This window comes from Miscanthus floridulus, chromosome 8 (assembly GCF_019320115.1).
Source record: "Miscanthus floridulus cultivar M001 chromosome 8, ASM1932011v1, whole genome shotgun sequence".
In the NCBI taxonomy this organism is placed as follows: domain Eukaryota; kingdom Viridiplantae; phylum Streptophyta; class Magnoliopsida; order Poales; family Poaceae; genus Miscanthus; species Miscanthus floridulus.
The window spans coordinates 199,673,540-199,685,375 of record NC_089587.1 but is presented as its reverse complement, the minus strand read 5'-3'; the positions used below and the strand labels follow the sequence as shown (position 1 = coordinate 199,685,375).

At 51.2% G+C, this 11,836-nt stretch overlaps 1 protein-coding gene across 1 annotated transcript; it reads right to left on the bottom strand.

The window, feature by feature from the left end:
- Positions 1-9,271: 9,271 nt before the first annotated feature.
- LOC136474548 (uncharacterized) lies at positions 9,272-10,626 on the bottom strand. The gene has a single exon (XM_066472118.1). The coding sequence runs from the start codon at positions 10,603-10,605 to the stop codon at positions 9,472-9,474; it is 1,134 nt and encodes a 377-aa protein (XP_066328215.1). The 5' UTR covers positions 10,606-10,626; the 3' UTR covers positions 9,272-9,471.
- Between the last annotated feature and the right edge of the window lie 1,210 nt (positions 10,627-11,836).

Below are 11,836 nucleotides of genomic sequence, written 5' to 3'. Positions count from 1 at the left end.
CTCCTACAGCGAGGATACTAGAGGCCATCATCAGGAGGACACTGCTTCCCAGGTTGGGATACAGGGAGGGCCTGACTTGCTTATAGCTCTGGCTTCTCAATGCCATCATGCAGATGACAGTGTTTGACATCTGGGACCTCCTTCTTTCAGAGATGGAGGATACTATAGCTGAGGGATTCAAGGGTCGCAGGCAGCTTCCCTATGCTCACTGGATCATGTTCCTCATCCGCAGGGTTGTGCTTGATAAGCCCCCTGGCATGATGGATGAGTATACAGGTGCCACTACAGAGTTCCCGGCTTACAACCTGTCACAGAGGGTCAGACACGCCACTCCTCAGGCACCCAGTCAGCCTAGTCGTCGCCCCGACGTGCCAGAGTCTGCAGCTCAGCAGGACGAGATCATCAGAGGGATTGCAGCCACTGAGGAGGAGGAGCTAGAGGCACAGCAGGGAGTGAGTGAGTACAGTGACAGCTCTGACGACGACTACCAGCCTATACCTTAGATGCCTCCACGCAGACACGATGCAGAGGCCGGTAGCTCCAGTTCTGCTCCACCTGCTCCACAGACAGACCCCGCTCTCATTGCTATTCTTGAGCGGATGCAGCAGGACCAGACACGACAGGCACATGAGACAGCTACAAACTTCGCACAGTTTTAGGCTCGTCAGGACGAGTTTCAGTGGCAGCAGCAGCTCCTTCAGCACCAGCAGTTACTTATGCAGCAGTAGCTCATGGGATTCATGCAGCATGTAGTGACAGCCATTGGGATCCCACTGCCACAGACTTCGCCCCAGCTTGCACAGCCCCCTACCACTTCGACGACTCCAGCAGTACAGCCCATCGGGCTTTAGAGTCAGGGACAGCCTCCAGCTCAGTTCACGTCACCTCCAGTACAGGTGTCCCAGTGGTTAGCTTCACCTGGTGTAGCCCCGCAGTTCACTCCTTATCACACGGGTTTCTCACCAGAGCAGACTTCTTCGCTATTCGTGCCTGAGTCGTCAGTCTCCAGGAGTCTTGGAGCATCATTCAGCGAGTTGACCGGCATGCCTACTCCGCCTCACATGCATTCTGCCGGTCCGTCTACAGCAGCTCTAGCTATTATGACCACTCAGAGGCTCCCCTCATCTATCACCTCGTCAGATCCTACGACAGACATACTTGCAGCGTCACAGGCAGCACCAGCCCTAGCTCAGACCCAGACCGCCTCAGCGACACTTCCTGCTTCAGAGGGTCAGTCAGTTCAGAGCTCAGGGTCAGATGATGATGGCGCCCAGTTCCATCTTGCTCCACGTACTTCAGCGCCCGACTCGTCCGCTGCAGCCCCGCCGACCGACCCTTAGTTTTTGGTGTTTGACGCCAAAGGGGGAGAGGGTTTTGAGTATGTAGACTCAGGGGGAGCGAGCTTTAGGGGGAGCTAGTTATCCAGTATTAGCTTATAATATACATTTGGAGTTTTATTTGTGTGATACACTATTACTTATGCATTCGTGTGTCTACTTTCATGCATACTACTATATATTTGTGATAGTGCTATCTACGTGATTGTGATATTTGACATGTGTGATTTCTATTTTGCATTATCTATATGTCATATCACTTGTGTAATGCTCATTTGTTTTTGCTTCCGCGTTTATACTTCGAAGCAAATGAGCTTTGTTAATTGTACTCATGCTTAATTCATATCCTTTGAGTACATTGTGTTGGCTTGGGTCATATAAGCTTGACTAACTCTTTTGTTCTTATTGACAAAAGCTTATATGAACCAAGCCCGTCAAAAACCTCACTCCATAACATACTCGAGGTGGTATTGTCATCAATCACCAAAAAGGGGGAGATTGAAAGCATCTAGGCCCCTAGTTGGATTTCGGTGATTAATGTCAATACAAGATTACTATGACTAACGTGTGTTTTGCAGAGGTAATCAAGTTAGATCATGGTAATGGAGATCGATTGGGCAATCGAGGTTGTCATGCCCCTACGATGGAAATCGTTTCGGTTTTCAAAGGATGGACGACAAGGTTAAGGATGACTAGTTCTAAGTGTCGATTGGAGTTGGAAAGACACTTAGAGTAGTTTAGGACTTTGTTTTTCCTTTGGCCGTACTATGAAGGGGGGTATGAACGGGTAGCTTGACCTAGTTGAGTCTAGTGAGTTAGGTGTGGTGCACACTTGTTAAAATTAGCTCTAGGTAGCTCCTATGAATGCCTAAGATCCTTTGGAGCAAACTTCATTCACATATGTTCGAAAGTTGGAAGTGAATGGAGGATCAAACACTGACCGGACGCTGGTTCCGGTGCGACCGGACGCTGGCCGCAGGGTCCGGTCAGTTCGTTTGACTGAGGTGATTAAGTCTGGTGTGACCGGACGCTGAGGGCCAGCGTCCGGTCGACTCCAGTAAGGGTCCAGACTTGGGAAAGAGTGACCGGACGCGTCCGGTCAGTGCTGACCGGACCCTGAGGGTTCAGCGTCCGGTCGAGTCCAGTAAGGTTCCAGTAAGGGTTTTATGCGACCGGACGCGTCCGGTCAGTGCTGACCGGACCCTGCCAGCGTCCGGTCGACTCGTTACTACTGGTTCGCGGGTTGAACTGACCGGAGCGTCCGGTCATCACGACCGGAGCGTCCGGTCATCCCGCAGAAACTCATAACGGTTCGTTTTTCAGGCTGGCTTATAAATAGAAGCTCCACTCGTGAGTGGAGTATCCTTTGCTCATTCCAATAGCTGAGAAACACGTTTGTGAGTGCCAAGAAGAGCAAGATCCTAGTGAGGTGTTTGTGATTTGAGAATCCAAGAGAGTAGCCTCACTAGCAAATCAAGAGTAGCAAAGTGTGCATCCATCTTCTCATTAGGCTTCGCGTGGTCAAGTGAGAGTTCGTGCTTGTTACTCTTGGTGATCGCCATCACCTAGACGGCTTGGTGGTGATTGGGAGTTTGGTGTTCACCCGGCGGAGCTTGTGGGTGACCCAACTCAAGTTGTGAGCGGCTTTGGGTGATTCGCCACGACGGAGTGTCGAAGAATCAACCCGTAGAGAGCACTTGATCCTTGCGCGGATCAAGGGGGAGCTACACCCTTGCGCGGGTGCTCCAACGAGGACTAGTGGGGAGTGGCGACTCTCCGATACCTCGGCAAAACATCGCCGCGTTCCTTTCTCTCTCTATTTACTTTGAGCATTTACTTTGAGCAATTCAATACTTGTTTTTACATCCATAGAATTGCTTGCTAGAGTAAGTTTGGAACTTAGGTTGCGAGGTTGTTGTGCTTTAGTTTGATATAAACACTTCTCTAGGCACAAGGGGTTAATTGGGCTATCCGTAGGATTTGATTATTAAAAGAAAATTTAGAATTAGCCCAATTCACCTCCCCTCTTGGGCATCTTGATCCTTTCATGCACCATCAAGCTCCCAAAAGGTGTGATCGACAACATTGACAGAGCCAGGAAGCAATGCCTCTGGCGTGGAAATGATGCAGAGAAGAAAGGAGGAAATTTAGTTGCTTGGCCAGTGGTCATGAGACCCAAAGAAAAGGGGGGATTAGGTGTCCTGAACCTCCGCCTACAGAACGATGCGTTGCTCCTAAAACACCTAAGCAAATTCTACAATAAAGCAGACATACCCTGGGTGCAGATTGTCTGGTACAAGTACTACACTTCTAAAGTACCTCATGCTGCGAGAGAAATTGGCTCTTTTTGGTGGAAGGATGTCCTTCGGCTCAACACTATCTTTAGGCAAATTTCCAGGTGTGAGTTGGGAAATGGTTCCTCAGTCTGCTTCTGGGATGATCTTTGGGCAGATTCAATTCTATCCCAAATGTATCCACGCCTTGCTTCGTTTGCCAGGAATGATGATGCCTCTGTCATGGAAATTATGCAAGCTGAAGACCTTGATAGTATTTTTTTCCTGCCTCTGTCACAGCAAGCTCTTCAGGAGCTGGAAGATCTCCAGGCTCAATTACAGGTGCTGCCATATAATGAAGAGGCTAAGGACATTTGGGTGCCTGCATGGGGGGCTAGGTACACATCAAGGCGCTTTTACTCTCATGTCTTCAGTAACATGGAGTCACACCCAATCTTCAAGGCAGTGTGGAAATCCCGATGCACTCCACGTGTCAAGTTTTTTGCTTGGCTCATCTTGGTTGATCGTCTGAACACCAAGTCGATGCTGCGTCGTAGACATCTAAATATTCAGGATGACACTCTCTGTATCATGTGTGACAGTGGAGCTGAGGAGACCATCGATCATCTATTTTTTGAGTGCTCTTTTGCCCAGGAATGCTGGGCAGCTATCCACTTCGAATGGGATGATTTATTGCAGCTTAATGACAGATTGACTCAAGCAAGAACGACTAATAACCTTCCCTTCTTCACGGAGGCAGCGTTGATAGCGGCATGGGAATTGTGGAAGCTTCGTAATGATAAAGTTTTTCAAAGAAGGAATCCGAGTCTTAGTTTATGGTTAGCTAATTTCAAGAGTCAATGTCTTCTACAGTCTATTAGATGTAAGGAGGACCTTAGGTCATCCTTCTGCGTTTGGCTTGTTGCTTTCAGTTAGAAACTTGTTGTAAGTATGTATACTCTCTTTTAATCTAATTTAAAAAGGTGGGTACTGTGGGGATCCCCCACAGTCTTTTTCGGTCAAAAAAAAAAGTTTCTTTTTAACCTAATCTTTTGGTTTGTTAAAAAAAGCTTCTTAAAAAATGAAGTTAAATTTTTCTTTATCTTTATGTATTTGATGTCCATGAAGACAACTACTTAAGTCTGCTTCATAAATGAAAAGGAGGACAAAAAAGATGATGAAGATATGTATTTTGGAGATGCTCATGGGACGCTGTACGTTTGGCTGCTGGAGGCAATATAAAAAAAGGGCCAAAAAAATAAAAAGTCAGTGTCGGTAGATACCTCGTAGGAGTAATTTTGAAGGATTAATTATTTTCTCTCGTATACAGACGTCATAGAAGGAAAAAGAATTTCGCAAAACAAATACCAAGTCAGATACAAAATAAAGTCAACAGGTCTGACACGAGCAGACATTGTGGGGTGTACCCGCGTCATCTTTTCACCTTATATACTTAAAACTCTTCAATTTTATGTTGTTGAGACAATGAATGCTGTTAGTTTTTCTTCTCATCTTAGGCCCCGTTTAGATCCAAAAATTTTTGGATTTTGGTTACTGTGGCATTTTCGTTTTTATTTGACAATTAGTGTCTAATTATGGACTAATTAGGTTCGAAAGTTTCGTCTCACGATTTCTCATCCAACTGTGCAATTAGTTTTTTTTCGTCTACATTTAGTATTCCATGCATGTGTCGCAAGATTCGATGTGACGGGTACTGCGCAAAAAATTTTGGGTTTTAGAGGGCATCTAAACCGGGCCTTAGTCCTGTCGAAAGGTTGCCACAAAGGAACGCTCCAATGCCTTCGTCATGGTTCATCTGCCTAGACAACATGCAAAGATAGCACATGGAGGAAGATTTTGTTATTTTAATAATGTTGCGACTCTCTCTTACACATACTGGGTATGCTGCAGCTCTCAGCAAGCTAGTATTTGCCCTGTTCGTTTTGCTGATAAGTTATGGCTGAAAATACTGTTGACTGATTTATTGTGAGAGAAAAATATTGTTCGTTGGCTGAAAAAATACGTCTTATAAGCCAAGCGAACAGGACGATTGTTTTTTTTTTGTTATATTTGTATCTGTATCTTTTTCGTCTATTACAGTAACTTTATATTACTTTATATTTTTGTTTTGTTTTTTTACTTCTATCTGTCTGATGCAACTAAAGATTGGTCTGGTCTCAAATGATTACTTCCCACTATCTTCAACTTGGGTTACAATACTATAGGTATCGACCAGACTAATAGACTGCTATGTTAATTGTTATTTTTATAAGAATATTAATGTTTGTTTACAGCTTAAGAAAAAAATTAATTGTCATTGGGACTGTTTAAACCTAGCTAAATCTTACAATAGTTATGTAGAAACATCTTAAGTGCTAAGAACCACCAAACTGACTTCTCATCCTGTTGCTATATCTATGTTGTTTATCTGGGTTTAGAGTTACATACCCTCATCCCTGCCTACTTGTATTTATCTTGGTTTTTGTATCAAACCAATTGGTAGAGCTTTATGGGGTTTCCCCAAATCTTGATGCATTATTTTAAATATATTAAAAAATCAAATTAAACTAAGAACAAGATCTTGAGACAAAAGATTATTGATTTCTCTCAGCAGTTAGACTTTGGTTAGACTTAGCAAACTACAACCTGAGATAGAAAAAGATTGGAAGAGATAATTGGCTTGGGGCAACCCTCTTCTTATTTATAGAGCCACATTACACATTTTAAGTTTGCCCTTAGATGTTTTCGTGAGCCATTTAATCCGAGGAGAAAAATGCTTCGGCTCGACCCAAGATTTCTGATGACGCCATGTGCCACCCTGACCCGTTCCCGAGTTTTGAGGATCAAATCCTGCAAACCGTTCGCCCGCACTTTTTGAGACCGAAACTACCAACCCAACTGGAGAAGCATATCCGCTATGCCTCCTCCATTGTCTCGACACGTGTCACCCTCCGTCCTCGACCACTAGATCACCAAGTCCTTGTGTCTCCGCTTGATTTGGTCAACATGGTCTACGCCGTCTTCACATATATGCTTGCTTGTCGATGTTCCCGTGCTCAGTCCCTCGGTCTAACCCTCCATGTCCGTCCTTCACCGCTCCCGGTCCGTCGGCACGAACTTGCTTGATCTTCTCCACTGTCGTCGACCGTCTCAGTGCTCCACATCCGCGCATCACAAGACAAGAGATATGTTTCACAACACTACACTCAAGCTATGTCTAATCTGAAACACTCACATATTAACCTTATATTAACCATGTGTCCACAATTCTAGCCATGTGCTCATTAGGTTATTGATCCAAGACACTACTCCGGATCTTAATAGCAAAAGCCATGCAGTTCGAGGGATGCGTGGGATGGGACACAGCTTGTCGGGGTTAGGATACCCCGGGTATCTCAAGACATTGATTAGTTAGCCGCTCGGGCGGCCTACGGTACGCCAGCTAGTATAAGCCCAAACAACCGAGGCCTAGTCAAGCCACACAGACTTGAGCCAATCACTAAGGCCGGGGTTGACCATGACCTCTCTCCTCGGCCTTCGCCGCGCGCTGCGCAACTGCTCACGACCTCTCCTCCGTCCCGACCTCAGGGAGGAACGGGGAGAGATCGAACCACGCCATGCACACCTGCTCTGACAAGAGCAGGCACGCCATACTGACACCGCAAGGACCAAGGGGACAACAGTCCCCTCAGCCCGGTCAGACATCATCCATGCGCCACGCAGCGTAGACAAGACAACACCGTCGAGCGATGGCGGCCAGTACGACGGCCCACCGTCCAAATACGGGCCGACAAGACAGATGTAAGACCCTACCCACTACGGGATGGGGGCCACGACGACGGCCTTGACTTTGGAGGCCATCTAAGCCAACAAAGGTCGTGACCCCGTAGCTCGGGATGGTGGCCACCAAGCTACACAAGCAGCAAGATGGCCAACAACTTGAGGGCGGTTACCAACTCTTGTACGACATCCCCGGGAGATCAGGAAGCGATGACGAAAGGCCACGGCGAGACCACGTCGCGCAGGATGGCTGGCGAAACACCACCGTGCCCACAGTGCCGCCATGATCAGCACTGTAGCACTACACCACACCATGCCCCAACATGGGCACAAGACCATGACGACAACTACGCCCGAACGTACACCCCAAGACGGCGTTACTTGCAAGCTAAGTTAGCCAGGTTCCCTCCCTCATGCTCACGATCCCTCGGTCGGGAGAACCTTCTGCTTTATATTTGAGAACCTTCTTCTTTGTACGTGACCTGGCCCCGGACTCTATATAAGGGTAGCCAGGGCACCCTCCCATAGGAATGGACTCTCAAAGCTCTCATTCGGGCAGTCCATCTTCTAGCTTTAGCTCTCCTACCTCTTTCACCATTCCTGCACCCCTCATTGTAAGAACTTCAGAACATTCAACCGAGGAACACGTACTCGATCATCTCTGAGACTGGACGTAGGGCTCTGGCCTGAATCAGTATAACTCCTCGTATCTTTTGAATGCTACTGTCGTCTTCCCGAAGCAGCGCAACATTTGTATAAATTTAGTAGTCGGTCTACGAAACACCGTGGAGGCCAGGGCTGGAATGGACTACGAAGTCAGCAGCACCTCATGCATATTCTGTTTTCTGTGACTACTACTGGCTCCGCCACGTTACATTGTTCATGTGTTCCTCTCGTTCTTGTGTATTATTGCAGCCTCGCAGTCGCAGGTGGGTTGGGTGATGTGATCGATTAAAGAACGAGTTTGGTCGATGATGATAGTCGTTATCTAGGTCACCATCACCACCTCGAGAACTTTCAGAAAGGCACTGCAGAAATTGACCCGTGGAGGTGGCGTTGCTGCAACAAAGGTCATTCTCAATTCTATGGTCCACCTCGTCCCTCGCTGAACACGTCCAATTCGTTTGCTCTTTAGGCGATCGGCCGGTTACTCATCGATGATCGATCTCTCCTGCATGCAATCGGTAGCCGCGCTGGTCACTTCCCCCTCTGTGGAAGTGTGGAGCAAGGCGAATCTGCAGCGCTTGCAACCTCGCAGCACGGCAACCTCGCTGGTCCCGTCATAATCTAATGGCAACGCCGAACGCGATATTCCTCTGGATGGAGCTGCCACGCATAGAAAACGGTAAACGGTCAGGCATCTCAACAAAGCAGCAGAGCAGGCCAGCACCACCACCTGGGCGCCATCATCGGCACGACGGCACCATGGTCCATCAGTGCACGCACCGGACCGGCGCGATTGGCGCCTACGGCATCACATCACTGATCGCACCTCGACCCTCCTCCACTGCTCCCCTGCTGCGGATCGCGCTGGAAAAAGCCTTGTGCAGATCGCCACCCCGGATCGAATCACTCGTGCCATCCGTACAAGGGCCTGTTCGTTTGAATTTATTCGTCAGTTTATCAACTAAAATCTACAGTATTTTTCTCTTGCAATAAAAACAACTTCAACCGGCTTTAATACCAGTCGAACAGCCTTAGGAGAGACGAGCACGACGATTGTACCCTCATAGAACGCTCCTACCACGTATGGCTTCAGCTCCACGAGGAGCCCCCAAGCTGCGCAAGATCCACTAATCAATCTAGCCTTTTTGTCTCAGAATATTTCGGAAATCGGCAGCACTGAAATGCAACCATAATGGACAGAGATTGACACTCGAACAATCTTTTTTTTTTCCCCTCTTCCTGCAAGTAGTTCCTTCGTTCCAATTCTGAATGCGATTATACAAACAAAATGGAGCACGGCAAACGCCCTAAAACGTATTGCTATATTGATTGCATTATCCCACATTTCTATGTACAGATTTTATCCAGAGTCGCAAAATTTAATCGAGTTTGATGATTTTAGAGTTGTTCGGCAATCAGAAGGCCGGGCTCAGGATGTTGAGGAGGGAGACTCTGGTGCTGACGAGGGCTCTGAACACCTTCTCGCCGCTGCTCTCCACGTCCGCGATGCACCGCCCCAGGCTGTCGAGCCGCTCGAACGCCGCCTTCCGCTCCAGCTCCTCCGGGTCCACGGCGGCCTCCAACTGGGGCCCCGCGGCGGACGTGGCGCCGTGGCCGTCGGTGGCGTGCTGCCTCTTAGCCGACCGGCACTTGGCGCGCGACATCCATCGCATCAGGTCGGCGACCCACCAAATGCGCGGCATGGAGGACGAGGACGAGGAGGTCCTGCTGGTGACGACCACGTGTCTCGGCGTGGCGGACGACGGCGCGCTGCTGAACCTGGCCGGGGAGAGCATCCAGCACGGCGAGGTGGCCTCGACCTCGACGCGCGCCGTGGCGGCGGCGACGGAGAGCGCGGACACCCCGGAGAACACCGCCGCGGAGGCCGACGCGACGGCGGCGGCCGCATCGACGACGGCGGCTGCGATGGCGGCCGCGTCCGCGGGGAGGTCGGCGTGCGGGGCTGGCGGGGGCTTGGCGGCCACGGCGCGCGCTGAGGAGGCGACCCGCGGGAGGTCGCGCGCGGACCGGCGCAGCGCGCGCGCCGCCGACGCGAGGCGGGCGGGCTCCTCCCTGCGCAGCGCGGCGCGGGCCTCGGCCTGCAGCCCCGCGAGCGAAACCAGGGCGTCCCGGAAGCTGCCGTGCGCGTCGGCGAGGCGGAGGAAGTCGTCCAGGAGGCGCTCCGCGAACGGGGACGGGCCGAGGCGGCGCAGAGGGTCCTGCGCCTGCGGGTGGTGTAGCAGCTCCGAGAGGGAGACGAGGACGCGGCCCAGCTGCGCCGCGACCTCGGCCACGGCCTCCGCGGTGGCGGAGGCCTGCGACTGCGACTGCGACGCCAGCAGGCGGCCCACCAGCGCCCGCAGGTCGGCGACGTCGTCGTCCAGCTGGAGCACCAGCGGGTGGAACCGGCACGGCAGGCTCGCCGATCGGGCGCGGTACGCCGCGGACTTGTTGGCGGCGGCGCTGGGACCCGCGCTTGCCGCGCCCGATGGCGGTGTTGGGGACCTGGGCGCCGGGAACGAGATCGTGCGGCGGAATCCGACCACCATCCTGATCCTCACAGTAGGCCTCCGGCGTTTTTCGGATTGATAAAGGTGGTCGAGGGGCGCGTTCTTAAAGGGTGGCGGGGAGTTGACTTGGGGGAATGGGGGTGGGATGGTCGGTTGGAACACTCGAGCGCACGGCCGCGCTTACTCCCTCCGTGCAGACACGTGTCCGGTTCAAAGTCAGAATTATGTGTTTTTCTGGACTGAGGGAGTATATAACAGGGCTCGGCCGCTCTGGGGACGAAGGAGCGCAGCAGCGGTGAAGCGGTCAGCCGTCAGGGTTTCTGGAGTCTGGAGTCTGGAGTCTGGACCAGTTCTTCTTCGAGCCGCCAGCCCGCCACGCCAGTCGCGCTAGGCACGCAGCAGAGCGTGCTGGGTGGGTGCGGGTCCCGGCTGCCAGTGGGGCAGGGGTGGGTGGGGGTTGGTCGGTTCCATGCGACGAACTTTTTCGTGCTAAGTGACGGGCGGAGCGGGGCCGGCCACGGGTGGGGGAGGGAATTCTGTGGGGTCACGTGCACTGCCCCGTGGGGCCTCGGTTTGATCGGTTCTTGAATTCTGGAGGGAGGCGGGTCCCAGACCGGCCGCATCTTTTCCGCACACCAGCCGCAGTCACAACTCACAAGTCCACATCGTGCGGTAACGCACACAAAAAAAAAAAAAGTCCACATCGTGCGGTTGCGTAGTAGCCGACGCCGTGACCGTGGTGAGTGGGATTTTTTTTTTATTTTTAACATGTTTTGTAAACTAATTTTAAATTTAACACTGTTTAATTTTTTTCTTCTAAAACTAACACTTTTGGGCGCGCCTATTGCCATGGCGCGACGAAACGCCTGTGCCTCGCCATGCATGGTAGCGCGGCGGGAGGATGACGTGACGACGACCGGGGCTGCTGACCGGTGACGTGGCAGGGTCTGCCGCGCCATAGACCACGGCGCGGCATTGCCGCGCCAAGTACTACGGCGCGACAGGACCTAGACGCACATAGAATATCGGCCGCTGTCGGTGAGGATCGGCAGTGACGCGACCATGGACCCCGGCTTCGCGTCGCAGTTGAACGACACTTGCAGCTCCGACCCCAACGCCTTCGCCTTCCTCGACCCCTCGCCGGTGGGCTCCGAGCAGGTGCTCTAGTCCGACATGAGGTCGCGCAGCACGGTCGACTACTGCACGTCCAACTAGGGTGCCTTCTTCGGCTATTTCATGGCGGCGATGACCAAGCTCGGGAGGATCGGGG